The sequence below is a fragment of the Melospiza melodia genome, chromosome 10, assembly GCF_035770615.1.
Source record: "Melospiza melodia melodia isolate bMelMel2 chromosome 10, bMelMel2.pri, whole genome shotgun sequence".
Lineage (NCBI taxonomy): Eukaryota > Metazoa > Chordata > Aves > Passeriformes > Passerellidae > Melospiza > Melospiza melodia.
Window position 1 is genome coordinate 29,515,089 of NC_086203.1, and position 24,297 is coordinate 29,539,385.

At 43.6% G+C, this 24,297-nt stretch overlaps 1 protein-coding gene across 2 annotated transcripts in view; it reads left to right on the forward strand.

Moving 5' to 3' along the window:
- LOC134422679 (contactin-4) overlaps positions 1–24,297 on the forward strand; it is a 259,070-nt gene that overhangs the window by 134,077 nt on the left and 100,696 nt on the right. For both annotated transcript variants that reach the window (XM_063165043.1, XM_063165044.1), the window contains exon 4: positions 22,857–22,983. In XM_063165043.1, coding sequence (XP_063021113.1) covers positions 22,857–22,983 — 127 coding nt within the window. The remainder of the gene's footprint in view (positions 1–22,856; positions 22,984–24,297) is intronic.

The following is a 24,297-nucleotide window of genomic DNA, read 5'->3' on the forward strand; positions in this document are numbered from 1 at the left end:
GTGAGGTTTCGGGGCTGTGAAAAACACATTCACACTCCTCTGAAAATGTGAAAAGTTCAATAAAGGACAATGGGAGACAAGGACCATGGAGCAAAGGTTGTTGGGTCAGCCAAGAGCACCCTGTTATCTTCAGGGAGACCCCTTAAATACCTTTTAATTACATAAATTATTAATTATTATATTAATTGCATCAGCCTCTTGCATATTCATAGACTCTTATGCATAAGAAACTTTTCCCCAAACTGGTTTACATGTTCCAAGAATTGTTTAGCATGGCTCCTCCTCAGTTCCACCTTTTTAAGGCATGAGTATTCCTTGATTGTGGTTTTAGTCCTTTTTTATCATCACCTCCAGTTTTTGGCCCACACTGCCTTCAGTCAGTGAGTGCTGCTGGTTGGCAGATCTGTACATGTGTGCCCATCCTGTGTGCATTGGGTGTTATCCCATCCCAGCAGGCATTTGAACACAGCACGCTGATATCAGCTTTTGCACTGAGCTTAATTAACAGGAATAAAAACCACACCTTTATAACAAAGTTACTTTACCACCACACGTATAGAATCCATTCTAATATTTCCAAAAAGCCAATATTATGATGTGTATGGATAACAGGGTGTTGCCCCAGCAAAGCCCTCTGGAGCTGAGTGGTGCCACCATCCCCAAGAGCAGCATCCCCAGAGCTCCTCTGGGGCCCCAGCGCTGCCACCAGCTCCTTGGGCCCTGCTGGATCTGTGGGGAACCAAGCTCACTCTTCAAAATGTTTAAAGGTTTATTAAGGGATAAAAAGAATAAATCCAGTGCTGGGGTGCTTGGCTATCTGCCAGAAGCACACAGTTATCAATTTCCATGTTGGGGTTCAGTGTCCAATTCCAGCTCCAGGCGATGGAATCCCGCCCTCCCACTTTGTTGTCCTTGGTTCTGGGCTGGACAAGGATTGTTCTGTGGGACTGAGCTGTGAGGAGAGCTGCTGACACTTTATCTGGAGTTCAGAGTCACACACCAATGCAGCACAGTCTGGGAAATGTGGAATCTGAAACTTGAGTGGGAACAAAAGGCATTGCATGGGCGGGCCGAGGGAGATATGACATTGTGTGCCTGCAATGCTCCGGACGAGTCTCAAAGGGAATTTTCTGTGTTTCTGTGACTTCTGTGCCATCCTCTGCCTCATTAACCTCCTGCAGCAGAGAGTTTCTGTGCTGAAGTCGTATTTGCATGTTAATGAGCTGCAGTGGCACAGACACATTAATGTCTGAGTGTGCAGATGCATATTTTATAGTGGGATTTAACCATTCCCCTTCTGACTGTGCTCTGGGTTAAACCCAGCTTAGCCTCACCCAGCTTCCACTCACCTCCCTCCACGCCATGCAGTGGGGAGGAGAATCAAAATTAAAGCTTATAGGCTGAGATAGGAACAATTTAATAATTGAAATAAAGTTATAAATAGAATAATAATAGAATAAATATTATAGTAAATAATAAAATTAAGTAAATAATAGTATTATTTACTTCGTAATAAGAACAGTAAATAATAATATAAAGTAAAAAAACCAAGTGATGCACAATAAAATTAATAAAATTAATAAAATTCTTCAACATCCACTGACCTATGGCAGATCCTGCCCTGAATCCTGACCAGCCCCTTCCAGCTGCAAGCACCATATAAATACAGGAGCTTTAAAAAATTAACTTGACCTGGAGATCTTGGTTTGGTTTGGTTGTTTTGTTTTTGTTGTTGTAGTTGTTGTTGGTTTTTTGGGGTTTTTTTTAGTGGTGGTTTGGGGTTTTTCCCCAAAACTTTTTTTAACAGGAGAATATTCTCAGAAGTGCCTGTGCAGGCATTCTCTGTCCTTTGATCTCATGCTGACCCAGCACAGCAATACCCCAGCAGTGGTTCAGAGCAGAGTGTTTAGAGTGCAGCTGTGCAACTCAGGGGAGGGAAAAAATGCAATATAAAGTCAAGTGTTTTCCACTGTGAGGCAAAATCCTCCATAATTTATCAATACATTCCAATGGAATTGGGCACCCAGCTCTGTTAAAAATCAAACCTCAAAATTCACAGAGACACGAGGATTTGAATTCATGCTGCTCTCCAAGCAGCTGCAGGTTTCATACCAGAGAAATTCAGCTAATTTCATGTCTGAATATAAATAATTAAAGCTGGGAGCCCTGTTGTACATATTAAATTATGGTCTCCTCTAAACGAGGCCGCAGTTCAATTTGTTCACTGTGGTTTTTTTCCTTTTCCTCGTGCTGTGCAGCTCCCTCTGCACTTTGATGTGAGCAGGAAGCTGGGAAATGATTCATCTGCTGCGGCCCCATAATTAATTAATTAATATTTTGGTCAGTTCTGCAGCACTTTGCATTTCTGGAGCCAGCTGCTTCATTAATGTGTGCACAGCAGAGGAGGCAGGGAGTGACTCCTGGTACTCCTCAAACACCACCCAGGCCTGGGCACCACTGCAGAAGGGTTTGCAAATCAGATCTGCCTTGCCTTAAATGCTATAAGTGGGGTGTTTTATTGTTATTTAGGGGGTTTTCATGTTCATTTCCAATGTTCATTTCCAATTCCTGTATTCGGAAATCCCTCAGAGAAGTGTGGCCCCCCAGCAGCATGATCTTGCAGGAGGTTTTGGGTGAGCAGGTCCTGGATCCTGGGATGAGAATGGTTCAACCTCAGCTGGACTAAAATTCCTTTAAACTGAAGCTGATATCTCAGGTTTTAGTGTTTTTATTTTCAGATTCTGCGCTGCTTTAGTGTGTGGGTCTGGGATTCATATTGTGGGATGGTGAGCTCTGTGCACAGAGCAGGGAGACAAAACAATTCCTGCTCCAGCTGGGCACCAAGGACAAATGACCCAAATCTCAGCCCAGGAGCACAAACACCGTGGGCTGGAGAGAGAAAAACAAGCAGGGTGGGACTGCCTGGGCTAAAGCTGGAATGGGACAATGAACTGCAAGGTGCAAATGGAGCAGAACTGATCCCAGGGACAGAGCCCGTGCCCGGCCGTGCATTTTGGGGCCATTTTGGTTCATCTTGGGTGCAGCCCTGGCTGGGCTCTGGTGCTGCCCAAGGTGGGTCCATGGAGGAGATCCTTTGAATAAATCCCTGTTTTATTATTTAACTCCATCCATCCTCTGATCTAGGGCAGCCTGCACAGGGCAGCAAAGCCAGAAGATTTCAGCTGCCCAGGTGGGGCTCTACAGCATCTCTCAGCTGTACAGAGGTGGAAAGGAGAGCTGAGAAAATGTAATTTATGCTTGTTTAGGGATTATGTGGCAAGTTTGTCTGTGATTGCAGAGGATTTGAGTCAGCCTCACGAGAAGTCTGTACCCATTTCCCTCCCTGATCTGCCAGCAGCAAAGCCCTTGCTGGATGTGACCTGATTGATTCAGGCCATCATTTCCCAAATTAGGAAACCAGAGGCCATATCAATGCCATCTCCTCATTTTTATATACAGATGATTAGCTATATGATGTTTTCCTCTGTTTAACTCTCAGGTCCATCTGGGCAAATTTAATTGCCTCTTTCTCAAAAGTTAAGAAGGTGAGATGGTGCACTTTAAATAAACCAGGGAGTAGACAGGCATTTTTCTAAGCAGATGTTCCAACTCTCTGGCTGTGTATTGATCCCCTGTGTGTTTTATGTGATGCCCCTTTTCAATTTAGCTCCTTTGCATTTGAATTAGTGTGTAGGTATTGAAATTAAATCTCATTTAGGGACTTACAGAAATACCTGCTTTACCACGCATCCATCAAATTAGGGAGGATATGGACCCAAACTGATTATTTATTGCCACTAAAAACGAGTTTTATGGCAAAATTGGAGGTGATTAGTGGGGTGTTTTATAGGTAAAATACTGTGTGATTCTTAGACAATCTAAATATTATTGGAAAGGGGCTTAATTTTGTAAAGCTTGAGTGGTCATGGAGAAAGAACAAGAGGTGAGGGATGTGGTGCAGGGGGAATCCTGTTGGGTGCTGGGCAAAGCCTGGCTTAGTTAGTCCAAAACCTGCCTGGGTGGGGATTTCCTTCCTGCCTGGGAGAGAAGTGAGCCTCCTCAAAACCCTATAGATTAGGGTAAAAATATAATTATAGGGTAAAATAATTCTAATTTTAGGTATTTTGTAGGGTAAAATATAATCATAAATTATTATAATAAATAATATAGTAAATAATAATATAAAGTAAATAACACTATTATTTACTTTATAATAATACTAATAAATAATAATATAAAGTAAAAAACCAAGTGGTGCACCATAAAATTTTTCAACACTGACCCATGGCAGATCCTGCCCTGAATCCTGACCAGCCCCTTCCAGCTGCAAGCACCACATAAATACAGGAGCTTTAAGAGATTAATTTGTCCTGGAGCTCCTGGTTTGGTAAACACCATATAAACACTAATTTATTATACTATTATTATGTAGAAATATAATTTATATACAAACATTTTATATAAATAATATGCTATATACAAATGTTATATTATATTGTATAGAACACCATATTATTTACCATAATATTATTGTATAGCAATATTATTATATATAGAATTATATATAAATTGATTATATTATATATTAATATTATATATTATATATAAACACTATATTGTTTATTATAATATAATTATATTAATAATTACATTTTACTCCATCTCCCAAAAGTTTCTGTCCCCTCCTTGCTTGTCCAAGGGCTGCAGTTTTTGCAGGGTTGGGGCCAACAAGCAGAGCAGATGCTGCTGAATTTTTGCACTTCATACTCAAAGCCAGTCCATGGAAATCAGTGGCTGCTCCTGTTATGTTCCTGTACTGAACAGAGCTCAGGATGCTCAGTTCAGCTGGGCAGTGTTTGATGCTGCTTTATTGAAGCTTTTGTCAAATGCTGTGCTCTGGAATTAAGAATACGCGGCTGCCAGGCTGCACTGACTCATTATTGCAAGTTTTAGGAAAGATTTCCTGTGTATTGCAATGAAAAATCAAACTTCCTGTTGTCTCTTCAGTGCTTCAGCCTGGTTTTCCTGATGTGTTTGGGTTTTTTATTTTGCAGTAAAATACACATATTCTGCTTCATAAATCAAGCTAAGGCACCATTGTTAAATAGTCTGTATCATATTAATTACTCTGTGAAGCAAGGCAAGCATTGCAACCATTTATAATCAACTACTGGAGAAGTTGCTAATGAATGAGACAGGTAACTAATTAGCCAGGCAGCAGTCAGCATCTCCAGCTGAAGCTGGTGACTTTAAACTTCATTAAACTTTCCAGGTGTCGGGGAAAGTATGAAAAATACAGCAATCTTAATAGCTTGATGTGTCTTAATTCCAACTTTCTGAGTTGGAATGGCTAAAGATTGCATCTGTTTTAAGGGATGTTGTCATTTATAAAGATTCCCGTGGCTGTCTGGCACAGCTGATAAGAAAATTAGCAGTTTGTGTGGGAAAGTTTTGAGTTTGTCCAGTGCACGTTGGGAAGAGCATGAACTCAGATGTGGCTGAAATTCCTCCTATCCCAATAATTTGTACCTTCTTATTTTGTGCCTTTTTGATTTGCACCTTCTTAATTTGTGCCTTTTTAATTTGTACCTTCTTAATTTGTATCTTCTGCCTTGCCCTTAATACTTTGGGTGGGGTTTTTTCTGATTATTTAGGGGGTGTTTTTTGTGTTCGTTTCCATTTCCCGTATTTGGAATCTGCAAAATAGACCCCTGACAGAATTCTGAATATGATAATTGTTTTTATTTGTGAAATAGGGATAATGGGAAGCAGAGCTTCCCTGAGTGTTTTCCCACTTGTTATAGAATAACACTCTCCAAACAACTCATTGCTAAGTAATCTGCATAGAATTTCCCAAGATTTATTCACACTGACTTGGTTTTATTAAGTGTCACAGTCACATTTATTGACCTCTGCTGCATTCCTGAGCAAACTTGAATGCTCTCTTTCCTTTTTTTGGGGATTTGTTGGTGTATTAGGGTGGAATATGGAATTTACCCCCTAATGAAAGGCGAGGGAGAGATGCCATCAGTCAGTGGGAGGAGAGAGAACCCAGTGCTTTCCCATGTAAATTATGTGAGCTCTGGAAGGGAGCCAGGCATTCATTTTGTTAAAATGGGGTTTGATAATTGAAACTAATTTAACATCGACCCCATTAAGTTGCATTTTATTGCTCATTTAATCCGCCTGTCTCACGAGCTCCCAGCACTGGGAAGTGGCTTTGGGATGGTTTTGGTTCATCAAAGCTGCAGCCACTCCTGCAGTGGGTGCTGAGGTTGTCCTGTGGGGTCAGCATTGGGGTTGGGGGGTTCAGCTTTGGGGTGGGGTCATTATTGGGGTGGGGGGTTCAGCTTTGGGCAGGTTTGCTGTGGGAAGATGCTCTGTCTGGAAAGCAGCTCATGGATGGTCCCTCATCACCCCTGCGGCCTGGTAGAGCCTTTCCCTGCAGGATCCTGCATCCCCTGGGCTGCCTGAGAAATTACCCCAGTCCTCAACCAGTGCAGCTCAAAAATCCCTGAATGGTTTGGATTGGAAGGGACTTTAAAAATCACCCAGTGCCGCCCCTGCCATGGCAGGGACACCTCCCACTGTCCCAGGTGCTCCAAGGGCCAATGTCCAACCTGGGCCTGGGCACTGCCAGGGATACAGGGGCAGCGTTTTAGAGCATATTTATTGTTTTAGAGCATATTTATTGACTTCTGTCAAAAAATCTCCATTTAAATCAGCCATTTAAAGGAGCTGGATCCATGAGTTTTTCCTTACTAAGATTCCCACCCTTCCCCTGCCCTGCTTCTGCTTTCCTCTGTCTCACTGCTGTCTCTCTATTTCACCACTGCTGCTCACGACTCATTAAATAATCTCATAATTGGTTCTCAGCCCCTGGGTGCTAATTGCAGCAGGGCCCTGGGTGATGGCTGCACACCCAGAGCTGCATTTATCCCAAACAGGGAGCAGGAGGAGGAGCAGGGACGAGGAGGAGCAGCTGTGGGGGATGTTTGTTTGTTTGCAAACACCTTCCCCTGGGGCTGCTGCTGTGGGATGGGGAATTGCTGGGGCTCTCCCCTTGGAGAGGAGCTGTAAGAGTGAGCCTGGCTTGCATCAGGGCCCTGGGGACAGGAGCTGCTCCTGGGAATGCTGCAATCCCGACCAGAAGGACAGGGAAGGTGAAAAGTGCAGCTTAAACCACTGCAGGAATTTGTCCTTGGTGCCCAACTGGAGCAGGAATTGTTTTGTGCCCCTGCTCTGTGCACAGAGCTCACCATGCCCTGATATGAATCCCAGATTCACACTCTGAAGCAGCACAGAACCTGAAAAATATAAAAACTGAAACCTGAGGCATCATTCTCACCATGCAATTCCCATCCCTGGGCACACATTCCCCGTGGGCAGAGGCTGTTCAGCACTTTGGGAAGGTCAGGAACTGCCCAGCAAACCTGAATAAAAGCACAGGAGATGGGAATCTGACCTGGGGCTTGAGCAGGAGAAATCTCCACCTTAACCTTGGGATACTGGGAGTTATTCCTGGAATAATAAGAATGTTCCTGAAACAGCCATGTCCCTGCAATAATGGTCTGAATGCTGTGGTCCTCCTTCCCTCCTTTTTTATTTTATTTTTTGTTGGTTTTTTTTTTTTTTAATTTTTTGGGGTTTATTTTTGGGGGGGGGGGGGTTGTCTGTTTTTGGTTTTTTGGGGGGTTTGTTTATTTTTTGTTGCTATTGTTGTTTTGTAGGGGGGCTTTTTTGTGTGTTTCGTTTGGGCTTTTTGGGGTTTTTTTGGTTGGGTTTTTTTTTGCTTGGTTTTTTTTGTTTGTTTGTTTGTTTTTTGGTTTTTTGTTGTTGTTGTTTTGGGGTTTTTTTGTTTTTGTTTTTTTTGTGTTTTTTTAATTGTTGTTTTTGGGGAGGGTGGTTATATGGGTTTTTTTTGGTGGGTTTTTTTTTTCGTGGTTTTTTTTTTTTTTTTGGAGCAATATCGACTCAAACTTTTCAAGAGCCTTCCACAATTTCAGCCTGTTCCTACACGCAAACTCGTGGTTTGAAGCTCAGGTGTGGTTCGCAGAGCGCTGCCTGGGTGTGAAATGTGCTTGTGGCGTGGGATTTTCTGGGGCGTGCGGCGCATCGCGGCTGTCAGAGCCGGGCAGGATTGATGATGTGTGCGAGCTGCTACCCTGCGAGCCCCCACACCTCGGAGTCAGCGCTGCCACTCACACCTCCTGCAAGGTGCCGTGCTCTTCCAGAACCCTCCAAACGCCTCTGTTGTTGTGACTTTCTCTAATGTGCCATCCAATTACCCGGAAAACTTCACCGCCCCTTCTTATTTTTAAGTGCAGGCAATCTCTGGCTGTCTGTTGAAAGTATTTAGGGGATGCATGAAAATGCAGCAGTTAGCTGGGGTTTGGCATTTAGGAGATGTCATAACAGCTTTTGGTGTTTTCTTAAAGCTCATTTTTGAGGCGTGCCAGCTGATAAAACGTGTCAGTCGCAATCAGTGAGGTGAGGGTTGACAGAAGCATAAATTCCAGCTAGAAAAACCCTTCCCATGCACTGGTTTGTACCTGGGAGTTCCCCTGGCAGAGGAAAAGAGGAAAAATTTTGAGAAATTTAGAGGAAACGACACCAAATTTAGAGGAAACAACCCCAAATTTTCCACCAGTTGCTCAGTGGTGCTGTAGGACACAAAAAAACCCAAACCCTCACTGATGTATTTGTCCCTTCCAATCATTGTTTTTTGAGCAAGCGGGAGTTTAAAAACTCTTTTTAAGTTGTTCCTGAAGACTTCAGGTCCCATGTAAATTCAGGAGTCACTGTGCAGCTGCCCACAGAGCATTTAAAATAAAAAGGAAAACGGATCAGTGTGAGTGCACAAATGTATCGGCAGCCTTAAAGGAAAAGCAGCTTTGCTAAACCTTGTAAATGTGTCACCAGTGGCTCTGGAGATGTGGAATTCTCATCTCGAGCTATCCTCCGTTATTAATGCAATTTAAAATATACAATAAAGGCTGCAAGCAAATCCCATATACAGAGTTTAAGTGACAAAAAAACCCTCCTCTGTGAGCAAAATTCTGCATTTCTTTTCAGTATCTATTTCAATGTAAAAAGTGCCAGGGTAATGCACCCCTTTCTTTATTAATATAATTTAAAATAGGCAGTAAAGGCTGCAAACTCCTCTATATACAGAGTTTAAGAGACAAAAAACCTCATCTGTGTTCACCAAATATCTGCCTCCTGTGCAATTTTAATTTTTTAACAACTCTTCAATGTTTTGCACGTTTTTTTTCATTAAGTTGAATATAATTTTCTATAATAACAACACTTTGCTTTCCAGAAGGTGACCTCAATAGCTGCTTGCTGTACAGGTGTAACCATTACATTCCTTTTCTTTGGAACACATTTTTATGCTTTTTGCTCTGGATTGTTCTAGATTCCCAATGTGAACCCAGGAACCAGATTTAGATGACAAAATTCAATGTACAGTCAGAGAAAATGAGTGATTGAGACCCTTTATCAGGGATGGCACACGGACACTAATTATGGTCTCAGCTATTCTGTATCTTAATCAATCCCAGTGATCTTGTTTGTAATTTTTACTCCTCCTGACAAGGAGCTGCTCAAAGAAATAAATTGGCCATCAGTGTAATTTGCTGCTTGGACACAAAAGGCACCCAGATTAACAGGCTTTTTCCCCCTGGAGAGATCTCCCTCATCCGCTCTTGGCTTGTGTTAATTATTCCTTTGTCCCTTTTTTGTTTTCTAAGGGGCTCAGGATGTGCAGGCAGCAGCTCCCAGTGTGCCCCAGCACATCCCCGGTTCTCTGGGCTCAGGCAGGGAAACAACTCAGGATTTGTGACCAGAATCACCTCATATTCCCAAAACCCAGCCTGTTTTGTTTGCTCCTGGCATAAAAACAGAGGCAGTGTTTGAAAACTACTGATGAAACTTGGGAAATCAGGGAACAGAGCAGGGTGCCCGTGGCAGAGGGATCTTGATGAGATCTTCAAAACACCTTGTTTGATTAGTGCTGAAACCAGATCCAGCCCTGCCCCTTTGTTGTGCTACAGGTGGTTTTGAAAACAATTTACAAAGAGGCTTTTTTGTCTTTTTCATGCTGTTAAAGCAAATTGGTATGTAATTAGATTTATATAGTGAATAATCTTATTTGCATATCCAATTAATTCTTCCTGTTTTAATTTGCTAGGGTTGGATTCACATTGGTAGTAAAAAAATAACACTTAAATTATCAAGCATTCAAATTTTCTTCTGCTTTTATTTGTTCAAGGTCTTCCATTAAAATTTGGTTCTGGGCATCATCTTCCTTTTAAAAGCTGTTAAACAACATGGAAAAAGGCCATAAAAAAACCCAACCCACATGACTTGTGCTGTAAAATCATAAAAGGTCTCTTTAAGCTGGTCAGGGGGAATGCAGTGTGAATTTAGACTTTTCAAGCATCTTTTAATCACAGAATAGTTTGGGTGAGAATGATGCCTCAGGGTTTGGCCTTTATATTTTTCAGGTTCTGTGCTGCTTTAGTGTGTGGGTCTGGGCTCACATCAGGGCATGGTGAGCTCTGTGCACAGAGCAGGGAGACAAAACAATTCCTGCTCCAGCTGGGCACCAAGGACAAATGCCCCAAATCTCAGCCCAGGAGCACAAACCCCGTGGGCTGGAGAGAGAAAAACAAGCAGGGTGGGACTGCAGGGCTAAAGCTGGAATGGGACAATGAACTGCAAGGTGCAAATGGAGCAGAGCTGATCCCAGGGACAGAGCCCGTGCCCGGCCGTGCATTTTGGGGCCATTTTGGTTCATCCTGGGTGCAGCCCTGGCTGGGCTCTGGTGCTGCCCAAGGTGGGTCCATGGAGGAGATGCTTTGAATAAATCCCTGCTTTATTCTGGAACTCTGCTCCAGGAATTCCATCCCATCCCCTCCCACTCTCACAGCCAGGAACTCCTTCCCAGTGTCCCATCCATCCCTGATTCTGGGGATGGATTTTACAGGGACCCAATGATAAATTCAGGAGGCTTCAGCAAAAACGGTGCCAGGGAAAGGGAGATGGACTGAAAATGGATGTTCTCATGTAGGTCCATGGAGCTGCTTCAAAAGTGAGCAGAGGACACTGCAGAGGGAGAGGTTAAGAACTGAGAATTAAAACAGCAACGTCTTTAAGAGATTTAATAAACGAGGAAAATGCGTTGCATAATTGTCTTGCAATGGTTTCAAATAGGTCCTAAGGAAAATTGCTTTGAATCCTAATTAGCAACTAATGGTTATTAGCTAAATCCAGTGCCAGGGAAGAAATAAATAGGTGAAATAAATAGGAAGCTATTGCTTCTACCTGCAACCACTGCAGCTGTTGTCCCAGTTTTGGGCTATTTTTACCTAAAAGCTGAAGTGACTGCAGCAGATCCCGTGCAGGTCCCGGAGAACACCTGGGCTGTGTTGCTGCCAGCCAGGATGAAACACAAATGAGCTGACAATTGGTGACAAAACAATTTCTGTGGATGGTTTTTATCTCCTGAGGAACAACTGCGCTCTTCTGTTGAGTCAGAAAAATGAACTGTGCTGTGTCCCGTGCCCCGAGGAGCTCTCTGTGGTTTGAGGTGGGAATAGGTGTTCAGGTAATGCATTCCTGATCTTTTTCCCTCGGATTCCTCCTCTGCCTGCTTTGTAAACTGCTCTGCACCGAGCTCCAAACTGCTTTTGGCTTCCCAGGGCAGGAAAAGACACTGCATGTCCCAGCGTGTCAGAAAACTCGGGGAAAATGACCTCCAGCTCTCAGGCACTTATTGCAAACCTATTTTAAATTGAATACACAAGCCCAGATAATACAGGCTGTTTGATAAGAAACATTAGAGAAATCCATAACACGAGGCTTTTTATTATGGGTTTATTACATCAATCTCTCCAGTGGGTAATGGAACTTGTAAATATACTCTTATGTAGGAGTCTCCTTGCGGGCTTTTTATTCATGCTGAAGTAAGCACAGCAAACTTATTTGCTGTCAGGGTACATTGAATTTAAGATTAGTATTTATTTTGGTTCTAAAGAGGTTCTGCTTTTGTGAATTGGAGGCTGGAGCAGCTGTGGGGAGAGGAGGTGGGAGCTGCAGGGGTGCTTTGGGGGGAAAATGAGTTTTTCCAGGCAAACTGCTGGTCCCTGTATGGGATACAGGGAATGTGCCCATTAAGGGCTGTGGGTCATGTGCTCAGAGCTCCTTCAGGAGGGAAAACTCGCTTTGTTTAAGCAGGAGCTTGCTGTGTGTTCATTGACTAAGCCCAGCAAGATGAAAAATCATCCATGGGATTAGAGAAATATTTAAGGGATACATTGCCAGCATCACAGCACAGTGCAAACATGGGCACGGCGCTCTCTGCACTGTAAACATTTGTTCTTTACTGGGAAAATGCTTTTAATTCTCTTCTAGAGGTAAACAAAGCAATGCTGCTGCAGCAGGAGCCCAGCAGGATTTTGCTTACTTGGGAGAAACCAAGGGGACGTTTGTGCTGAGTAAAGAGTCGAGGGAAAGTTCACAGAGGAGTTCAAAAAGGAGTTCAAATCGTAGCAAAAACCAAGAACAGCTCACAAGTGTTCAGGTGGATTTGTTGGAGGATGTAGTGGTTAATTGGTGGTTGTCTTAATATAGGGAAAATAATCCTGCATTGGAGGATGATAATTGGACAGACAGACCAGAAGCTTGCTGAGGTGACAGCAAAGTTGGCTTTAACTCAGCATTTTAACAGGATTTTAGGGGAATGAACCAGGTTCAAGTGATGTCTGCATTTCCAACAATTACAAAGATTTTTTTTAATTTTTTTTTTTTTTTTTTTTTTTTTTTTTTTTTTTTTGCTGTTTGAGACAGATTATGAGTGAAGAATGAAGGATGTGTGTGTTTAATTAAGGTCTGAGGGTAATGAATGTGCTTGAGCCATGAAACCACATCTGTGTCAAACCCCCCTAAAGAAACCACCCTCACCTGGCTGGGCACTTCCTTCTGGGCCAGGGCAGCTCCTAAAATGCACCAGCAGAAAGATCAGCACTAATTTTGCTGTCTCTTCTCTCATGTGTTAATTGCATGCTATCATCTCCATCTCTTGCATTTTAAAAAGACAGTTTTTAAGAAAGTTGTTCTCATGTATTTGTGTTTCTTTTTATGATTTTATGTGTGTTTTGGTGTCTTTATATTTGTTTTCTTGTCTTCATGTATATTTGTCTTCATGTATTTATGGTTATTTTCATGTCTTCATGTTTGCTTCCATGTTTTATGTGTTTGTTTTCATGTCTTCATGTATGTTTCTTTTCATATCTTTATGTTTTTCATATCTTTATATGTGTTTGTTTGTATGACTTTGTTTCATGTCTTTATGTTCATTTTGATGTCTTTCTGTATGTTTGTTTTCATAATTTTATGTTTGTTTCCATGTCTTTATATATGTTTTCATGTCTTTATGTATGTTTCTTTTCATGTCTTTGTTTATTTTCATCTTTATAATTTTCATATCTTCCTGTATGTTTGTTTTCATGCCTTTATACTTGTCTTCATGTATTTCTGTATGATTGTGTTCATCTCTCTCTATGTTTGTTTTCATCTCCTCTGTCTTTGTCTTCACGTCTTTGTTTTCATCTTTCTGTATGATTGTTTTCATCTCTTTCTCTAAGTTTGTTTTCGTGTCTTTGTGTTTATTTTCATGTCTTCATGTTTATTTTAATGCCTTTCTGTTTGTTTTCATGTCTTGGAGCTGCTTTTGGCCCCTTCCTCAGTGCTCTTACAAACCTCCCTGCAGCCACAGTGCTGACGGTGCTGAAACTCTCAGAGGTGATGCCTTGAGCAGGAAAAAGGGAGGAATTTTGTGGCTTTGAATTCTTGCTGCTCACAGAGCAAGGCCCTGCCCAGGCAGCAGAGATCCATAAAGTGTTAATTATTCCCTGGTTAATTACTGTGCCTGCACTTTTCTCCTTATGGAGCGTGCTGCTGTGCTTGCTGCAGAGGAGTTAAAGCCCAAGCTCTCTGTCCCAGATAAAAGGCTGCTTACAGAAATTCTTATTTGTCTTTGAGGCTTCTTAAAAAATGAAAAAAAAAAAAAAGGGGGGGGGGGTTTTCATAGTGTGTTCTCAATCCAGTATAATCCTTAATTTTCAAAACACAGCCATATTTTTTCTTTTTTTGGAATTGTAATGAAAAAATTGCTGAAGCAGTGCACATTATTTCGATTACCCATTAAGCCTTCTCTGCTCTAGAATGAAATTACATGATTTTAGTTAATTTTCTTGCTTTTAACTCCTGACTTGTAATTTACCAAAAGAGAAAAACAATCCACTACAACTTCTCTGGTCTCCCATTACTCCCAAAACAAGTAATGCAAGTCAGCTCCTATTTTGGCATCTTTCTGATATTTTGGACTTTTTGTACAGGAGTAACATTTAGTTTGTACCATAGTTCTGATCTGTGACTTCCATAAGGCTTCAACATTATATTGGCTTGGTATAAACAGGCTTTGCATAGTGAGAGATTTATTTCACTTTATTTCATTTCATGTTGATCATATCAACACAGTAAACCATAATTTCTTGGTGAACAATGAAATAAAATTGGGTTTTAATTATAAAGTAATAGGCCGTGATCAGATGAAGGAAATCCATGTGATCCCCCTCAATTTAGCTCTTGCCTTGCTCTCCTCATCGATATTGAATTTGAATTTTGCATAATGTTGCATCTCAGTGCTCTCTAGGTGAGGAACCAAAGCCTTCATAAGTAAAGAAAAATTAAAGTAAAGAAAAGTAAAGAAAAATTTAATTTTTACCCTTGGGAAAGAAAAGTAAAGAAAACTTAAATTTTACCCTTGGGAAAGGCTCTATTGGGAAATTGAGGCTCGTGGATGTCACAGAATCATGGGATTGTTGAGGCTGGAAAAGCCCTCAGAGAGTCCAGTCATTCCCCAGCACTGCCAAACCCACCTCCAGCCCTGTCCCCAAATGTCACATTCACCCTCCAGGGATGGTGCCTCCCCTGCAGAGCCTGTTCCAGTGCCTTACCACCCTTTCAGTGAAGAGATTTGCCCAAATATCCCATCCAAACCTGCCTTAAACTTAAGGCCATTTCCTTGTATTGTGTTCAAGACCCTTTTTCCAGGAGCAGCTTTCTCCTGGTATTGAAACGCCCCAAAAAGGAGCTTCTCATCCCAAATCTGAGCTGGGCAGGGCAGTTTGAAATGGACCCGACCATTCCCTGGAGGTGAATTCTGTCTCTGGGGCATCCCCATGGTGCTGCTCTTTAGAGGTGAGCCAGGAGGGTGTGAAAGCTCCACCTGCTCGTGTGACACCGGGGGGAAGAAAGGCTCTGCTGACAAATGCCATCCCTCTGAGCAGGCTTGGGGAGTGCTGAATTGCAGTGCCACAAGTCATAAGTCAGGGTTTTGACAGCTATTACTGATGCCTTTTCCCTGCTGCGTTGCTTGAAAGTTCATAACATTTAAAGAAATTAAAGGAATGCATGTTATCTGTGGGCAGACTGTTCAACCCGCACTCCTGGCTGCTCCTTTGATGCTTTGCTCATTGAACTCTGAGAACTTGATTTGAACCTGCCTCAGTTTGGCATTTTGATGTTAATTTTAAGGCTGGGTTTGTGTGTTTGTGTGTCTGTGTTTGCATGGAGGGTCTGGTTGCTCTGCAGGGATGACCCAGCAGAAAATGGGGATAAATGACCAGAAAAATGGGGATAAATGGGGATAAATGACCATAAAAATGGGGGTAAATGGGGATAAATGACCGGGATAAATGGGGATAAATGACCAGAAAAATGGGGATAAATGGTGATTTTAGGGTTGGGGAGTGCCCGTATTGGGGTGGCCAGTGCTGCTGTGTGCCAGCTTCCAAAGCCACAGCAGGAACCCTCTGTTCTCTAATTCCCACTGGAATTGGCTTTTATTCCTGCCCTGCTGAGGGTTGCAGAAACGTTTTGAAAAACAGCAATGAAAAAAATTGAAGGGCAACTCCTCAAATGTGCCCTGACTTGGAGCAATTCCAGCCACTCCAACAGAGTTACAGGAGTGAGAGCAGCTGAGCTGCCAGCCCAGTGCCCAACAGCAGACTTCAAATGCCTTAAATCCATTCATGGCACAGAGGCACCTGCAGATTACAGCCTTGGATCCTGTTTACAGGAATGTTAAACATCTTCTTGCTTTAGCAGCAGTGAGAAGTGAGGGAGGTTTTCCTGTCCAGGGTCAGCATTGGGGTGTGCAGTGCCTGGCAAGGAAGGGCTCGGATTCTCAATTCCTCCTCCATCTGGGGAACCCAGAAAATATTGGGGGTGAATATTCAGAATTCAGAATATTGGGCGAATTCTCTGTCTGGGGAGCCCACCTGAGGCCCTGGTAATTCCATCTGCTTATTCACAAATATTTGAGAGGTGAATCCGTGGCCTGAGCTGCTCTGTAAATAGCTGGATGAAAAGCTGGCAGGGATCAGCTCGCCTCTGACAGAGGCTGATGTACTTAAAGCAGGAGGGAGAAAAGAGGCTTCACCTTGAAGCCAAGCACAGAGAGCTCCTTTCACCTTGAAGCTTTCTGCAGGGTTTGGCTCCTCAATCAAGGCAGAGCCCGGACACATTGCCAGAGTTGTCTTTGTTTTTGCAGCAATAGATGAGACAGAGATTATAGGTTATTGCCCCAGGGACTTGTCTTTTCTAAGGCTTGGGGATTTTAAAGGAAAGAGGTTTTTATTTTCACTGTATAACTCTGCCTGTCTGCTGCTGGGGTGGGGAGGATGGCATTTGTTAACCTGGCTTTTACACACCTTCCTGATTATTTCAGAGATTCAAATCAATTGAAGTCCAGGGAGGTGTTGTGGAAAGGAAATATGTGGCTTTAAAATATGTGCATGTAACCAACTAGTTCTGCTTTTTAATATATCCACTTTACAGTCCCTGGCATACTCAAGACAGCTGAAAGTTTTACAATAATGATGTGTGTTCTTGGCAGACTGCAATTATATCAGCACCTTAGATTTTACTAATAAATCAATAGATAATTAGCACAGGCCTTGGAAACATTTCTATTCCCAAGTAGATCTATGCAAGAATGTCCAGCACTGCACCATTAGCACTGCATTCATCTGATTTTTGCTATTGTTTTATACTCACAGCTCTGATATTGTCCTCAACAGGGCACTGTGAGTTCCTCTGTTTATCTTCCTGCTCTTTACTTTCCTCCTCTGTTTATTTTCCTGCTCTGGGCTGCGGTGATTCAGGGAAGAGGCTGTGGGGTGAAGAAATTTGTGATTTTCTGCAGTACTGGAGCAATGTGCTTTTGTGGGACACTGAAGGGGATATGTGTGATTTTAATCAGGTTGTTTACTTGCTAAGAGAACTCAAATTTCATCCTGGTAAATGAGGGTTTTGTTGGAGGACAGGTCACCTTGTGGTGTGGTGGGAATGGCCTCTCCCAGCAGCCTGGAGCCAGGCGAGGAGGCCCAGGGAATATTCACATTTATGTGTATGGTATTCACATGTGAATATCCACATTTGTGTCTATGATATCCACATATGAATATCCACATTTGTGTGTAGGATATCCACATGTGAATATCCACATTTGTGTCTATGATATCCACATATGAATATCCACATTTGTGTGTAGGATATCCACATTTGTGCCTATGGTATCCATATTTATTTCTATGGTGTCCACATGTGGATATCCACATTTGTGTCTATGGTATCCACATAGAAATATCCACATTTGTGTCTATGGTATCCATATACAAATACCCACATTTGTGTGTGTGGTATCCACATAGAAATATCCACATCTGTGTCTATGATATCCACATGTGAATATCCATGTTTGTGTGTAGGATATCCACATTTGTGTCTATGGTATCCATATGTGAATATCCACATTTGTGTGTAGGATATCCACATAGAAATATCCACATTTGTGTGTAGGATATCCACATGGAAATATCCACATTTGTCTGTTGCACATCTGTAGGTGCCACAAGAGAAGCCCAGTCTTGTGTCAAGGAGCTGTCCCCAAAGATGCAGAGCTGCAAGTGGAAAATACCACTTCATTCACTTTTAAAATATGTGGGTTTTAGCTTTTCTTTGAACAGGAAGCACCTTTAGTGTGTCTTGTTCATTGAGCAGTCTCCAGAATGAGTCGCAGCAGTTCTGTGCGGTGTGAAATATTCTCTGTTTGAATTTCAAAGCCAAGTGCAGTTGCTGTTAAGAGGAGTGATGGGTAAGAAGGAAGGAGAGAGCCATCCAGTGGAGCCCTTGGCTGCTCAGGAGGATGGAGTGCAGTGCTCACCTGGAGAGCAGGCTGCTGTGGCAATCAGCCGTGCCCTTGAGCTGTCCCATCCATTCCACTCCCGCTTCTCTGGAGAGCTGCTCTTCCCAAGGTGCAGCTTTGTCTCAAAGAAATACCAGCTTGTAGCAGTGTGTGCAAACGGCCCAGCACTCAGAGCAGGGAGCAATTCCCTCAGCAGCAAACAAGGAAAGCATTTCTCTCATTTACCCTGGATATACTCCAAGAATTCTCTGTTCAGTTTAGTTATTATCTTTCCCTACGGTGTGGAATATTCAATTAAACTTTCTCTCAAATTGGCCATAACTTTCAATGGAAATTAAAGCAGTTCTATTTAGGTACCAGGATCTGTCACCAGGCTTAATGTTCAGAGAGAATAGCAATGGTTCCACCTGTTTGGTGTGAATTAACCTCAGCTGACATTGCTCACGTTTCAATTCCTCAAAAGCAGGGGAAGCTGACAGCATTCAGCATCCAACCGCACGTGCTGGCTCTCAGCTTTGGGGTACTGTAGGGACACAGCAAATACACCCTTCATTTGGAATCTATTCCAATTAATCCAGCTTTTTTTTTTTTTAATAGGTTTTGTAATTCACGAGGGGGAAAAATATATATTGAGCAGAATGTTCTTTGAAATGATCTCTCACTTTCCATCCAGCACCATATGGACACACACCTCCTTCTGTGGTTAAAATGCTTCTTTTATTGTCAAAGCCACTGAAATTTCCTAGACCCTGCCTCTGAGTGAAAGAAACACACTTCTGTCAGAGGAGGCAGACCCAGAGCAGGAGTACATTTGTTTTATCTGACAAGGAGGGGGAAAAATGCTTTTTTGGAAGCCAATCTTGTTTGCAGGTTGTCTTAAGCTGAGGGCGGCTCGTGTTCGTTCTGGGTTAGCTCATTTTAAGAAATGTAGCTCAGAAAAATAAAATCTGCCCCTGGGAGTGTCCCACCAGTTAGTTTGGCTGGGAAAGTTATTTATTTTATTGTCCTGGGGCGGTGGGAAACGTGTGAGGAGTGGCAGCAGCTGCTGAATGGTGTAAAAGGGAACTGGACCAAAATACCTGGGCACTTTCAGGTGTGTGCACACAGGTATGCATTGCTTCTTGTTCTTTCTTGATGAAATGACTGAAACAGAGTCTATTAGACACGATCTGATGAGAAGGGTGAGGGAAAAAGCCTCTGAGCACAGCAAAGAGCCTCCTGCTGGCACCAGTGCTTTCTGTGGATTGAGCTGCTCGCAGTGCTCACCCCTGATAAGCCAAAAATGTGTTATCAGTGGTGGAGTGCGAGTCCCTGGACATTGCTGCGACAGAAAGAAAGTTACCACTTTGAGTTTATTAAAAAAGTGTAGAATTTGCATTTCAGAGCTATCCAAACAGCAAAACTTTGCTCCCACAAAAGCAGACACTTCAGTGGAGCAAAAGCCTTTGGCTGTGCTGACAGTGAACATCTGAGCAACACAACTTAGTCAAAAATGGGCTTTTTTTGGGGCAGGCACTTGTAGTTTCCTGTCTGCAAGAATCTAGATGGCAGCTTGTTTTATTTATTAGTGACTCTTTAGTGCTCTGTGAGGCAAATCCTCCTCCTGTGGCAGGTTCTGTGGCTCAGCCCTTATCACCCAGTGGTGGGATCTGGGCTGCAGAGATTTCAATCACACATTAAGGCCGCAGCAAAGCAGCTCCACAGGCTGAAGATTAAATAGTTTGGACTTGCTTATCTTGGTTATACACAGGCAGCAATAAGAGGAAGAAGAAAGGCACTCAAAATAATTTTATCTAGCCGGTGTTGTGAGGTTTTTGCTGCTCCTCTGCTCCCCTGGCAGGCTGCAGCTGCTCTCAGAGCTTCTCCCTCTACTTGAAAATCACACCAGGGTTTTTCCTCTTGCTGCCCAACAGGAAGGGCAGGCATTTTTTGCCATTAAAAAGCTGAATGTTGGACGGTGTCAGCAGCAGGTGGAATATTTGGAAGTGTTTTAATTTGATCTTTCATGAGCTTCCACCTGAGCTTGGGTAAATTGAGTTATTCAGTGGAAAAATCAGTGGGTTTTGTGACTATTTCTACCTTTAGTTCTCTGTCTTGAGTCTGTGTTTTTTAAGTTGTTAATTGCCCAGTAATTAATGGCACAGACAGGACAGGGTGGTTCAGTTCATTAACCCTTGAAGAGCAAGGTGCTGCAGGTTCTGTGTTTTTTAAGTTGTTAATTGCCCAGTAATTAATGGCACAGACAGGACGGGGTGGTTCAGTTCATTAACCCTTGAAGAGCAGGATGCTGCAGGTTCTGTGTTTTTTAAGTTGTTAATTGCCCAGTAATTAATGGCACAGACAGCAGGACGGGGTGGTTCAGTTCATTAACCCTTGAAGAGCAGGATGCTGCAGGTTCTGTGTTTTGTAAGTTGTTAATTGCCCAGTAATTAATGGCACAGACAGGACAGGGTGGTTCAGTTCATTAACCCTTGAAGAGCAGGGTGCTGCAGGTTCACCTGTGCTCCTGCAGCCAGGTGGGGACACCTTTGGACCCTCAGGTTTGTTCCTGTTTCCCACCTCAAGTACCTGAACCATTCACTTTTAATGCAGGCTGTGTTTTCCTGGGATGGGAGGAGGACCAAAGTCAGACCTTGGGTGTGATGTGATATAAATTGGCATTCTCTAATTGAAATAACAGCAGGTGACAGCGCAGAGAGGGGTGTGAGGCAGGTGACAGAGGCAATCACACACATCCCTGAGTCAGCACGCCCTAACTGGATTATCTGGGATGCTCGTGCCACCATCAGGCTCTGTGCTCCTGGGATTTGAGGCATCTCTTACACAGGACCTGGGCACTTGTGCATTTTCCACTGAGAAAACTGGATACATTCAAATATGTTTTAAATCTCTTGCTTTCAAAGCCACCATGCAGTTCTCAGAGCTGTAATCCTTATGGGCCAGGCTATAATATTCTTTCTTAGGGTGAATGAGGCTGCTCAGGGAGTGCAGGGTCTCAGGAACAAGTTTGGATGCCATAATCCAGTCCCTTATGCTTTGTGGCTGTTGTTATCTTTTCCCACCAGCAGCACGGGTTGCACACAGGTGTAATTTAAAGCTGGAGATGATGTGAAATGTGTTTTGAATAATAGATGGATTTCAGTCAGGTATCGTTAGCATATAATTAAAAATGAAGATAAATACAAGGCCTGTGACTGTGCTTGTGGTGGGGACAGGGGGAGAGGTGATTCCTTTCTAATCTCCCTGGCACAGTCTCTGTGAAATACTGTGGAGATGAATTTGCTCCCCCTGAGTGAAGGGCTGTTGTTCTGTCCTTGGTAAATCCAGCTATTTCCCAGGGTCAGACAATATCAGGGTTATTCCCATTCATTCTCACCTTCCTTCCATCTGGAAGATCCATCATCTCCTGTTCACTCTTTTTATTCCTCTATATGTTTTGTACTTCCCATCATCTCTAAATGTTATTTATTCATTTTTCCCTGACCTCCCATACCCACAAATTTCCTGTATCCCCATCTGGGTGGGCTTCCAGCAGCCTGAGCAAAGTGAATTCTGTGCTCACATTCCTGCACACTGAAAGAACAGAGTCTGCAGGGCAGCAAAAGATTGGGAAATGATTAAAAAATGTTAAATCAAGGTTCCTTCCTGTCCCTTTCTGACTGTGAGCACTCCCAGCGTGTCCTCACTTGCTCTGAACTTGGAGGAGCAGCCAGACACTGACCCTGATGAGAGGAAAAGTCTCAGTGAAATCAGGATAGCTGATCTTTTCAGGCAGGAAAAGTTGGTTTCTTTTGTGTTCTGTGGAGACGAAGCTGATACAAACAGGATGGAGAGCAGGGAGTTGAGTCAGAGCTTTCTGTGGGTGTTTGGACCAGTGTCAGTGAATTCCCTGAAATTCTGCAGAGCGGTGGGCAGGGAAGGGGCTGTGCCTCAGGGATGGGGCTGTGAGCAGCTCCCAGCTCTGAGAGAGGATAAATTGATAAGGTGAAGAGCTTGAGGAGAGAGGAAAGGAGAAAGGGAGGACTTAACAGCTCAAAAACTCAGAGTGTATCTATAAAGTGAAGGAGGAAAGTCAGCTCAAGGGAGGCTCCCGTCAGTGTTCACCAACCTCAGAGTGCTGGGAAATGACTCCTGAGCCCTTTGAAGGTTGTGTCAGCTCGTTTTGCCCAAATATTTTCCCTCTCCTACCCGTATCCAGTATGAGATTTCAGTGCTCTGAAGGACACAGGAGTGGAATGTCCTCGTCAGGCTGGGAGCCCATTCCTGGGGGGTGTGGGGCAGTGCCAGGGGCACTGGGATTTGAACTGAGCTCTGCTGTGACAGCAGTGCCCGTTCCCCTTGTTTGATCCATTCCATGCTCTGGTCAGTGTAGGGCATTTTCATTACTCCAGGTGAGGTTCAGTGGGAAAATAACATAAAATAAAATAAAAATCTGCCGTTATCAACTAAAGGAAGTGACACCAGATCTTTCCCAAGGTGAATGGCACACGGCCTCTTGCTGCTGAGAGTCTGTTTTGTATTTCAAGCCTGGCAGATGGAGATTCCCTGTGTGACCTGTGCCCTTTCCCTGTCCCTGCAGATGACAACACCCTGCACGGGCCAGTGTTCCTCCAGGAGCCCGACAGCCTCATCTTCCCCTTGGACTCGGAGGAGAAGAAAGTGAAGCTGAGCTGTGAAGTGAAGGGAAACCCCAGACCAACCATTGGGTTTGTTCAGTGTTTGGCTGTTCTTGGAGCCTTTCTGTGATCAGCTGTGACCGTGTTCACAGGGGTCTGAGGATGAGGGAGGAGACGAGGATGTGACTCCATGTTTCAGAAGGCTTGATTTAGTATTTTATGATATATATTACATTAAAACTATACTAAAAGAATAGAAGAAAGGATTTCATCAGAAGGCTGGCTAAGAATAGAATAGGAAGGAATGATAACAAATGTTCGTGTCTCAGCTCTGTGTCCGAGCCAGCTGACTGTGATTGGCCATTAATTATAAGCAACCAACATGAGACCAATCCCAGATGCACCTGTTGCATCCCACAGCAGCAGATAACCATTGTTTACATTTTGTTCCTGAGGCCTCTCAGCTTCTCAGGAGGAAAAATCCTAAGGAAAGGATTTTCCATAAAAGATGTCTACAACAATCAGTGATGCCCCTGGAGGCTACCACAGTGCTGATCCCAAAAAAATCCCCACAGGTGACTCTGATCCTGCTCTGTGACCAGGGACAGGGTCCAGGGAGGGGCTGGAGCTGGGTCAGGGGGCTTTGGGTTGGGTTTAGAGAAAGGCTCTTCCCCCAGAGGGTGCTGGCACTGCCCAGGGAATGGGCACAGCCCCGAGGCTGCCAGAGCCCCAGGAGGGTTTGGAAAACCCTCCCAGGGTGGGATTTGGGGTGTCCTGGCCAGGATTTGGACTTTGCTGGTCCTTGTGGGTCCCTTCCAGCTCAGGATGTTCTGTGATCCTGGGGCATTAGGAACAGGGGGAATGGACACCAGGAAAACTCCAGGTATTGCAACTCAATGGCAAACCTTGGACAGGAGTTCTAAAATGCCACAAAAGGATCATAAATAGTCCTGGCTCTCAGATTAACCATCCTTTCCTACAAAAATGGACAAAACTCCTCCTTCTTTTCAGCTTTAGCAGCTGCTCTGGGATCCTTGGAGGAAGGTGCTGTCCTCCTGCAGTGCTGCTGCTGCTGCTGTGAATCATTGGTGCTGCTGCTCTCTCCCCTCTGGTGCCTCTCGCTGTGCCCACCAGTAAATGCCACTCTGACACCAGTGAGAGCCACCAGGGCTCTGCCTCTGTGCTGCCTCCAGCCACAGCCCGCTGTTCAATGCCACAAACCCACGGATCCGTGGTGCAAACACAGCTCCAGAGCTTCCCGTGGCGCTCAGGAGCTGCAATTCCTCGGTGCCCCTCTTTGTGGCAACATCTGCCTGGAGGGGATTTTCTTAAATTTATAAACAAACAAACAGCAAGTGAGGAAGGCGGGGGGGAAATATCCTCAGTGGACCTGAATGGGTTGGA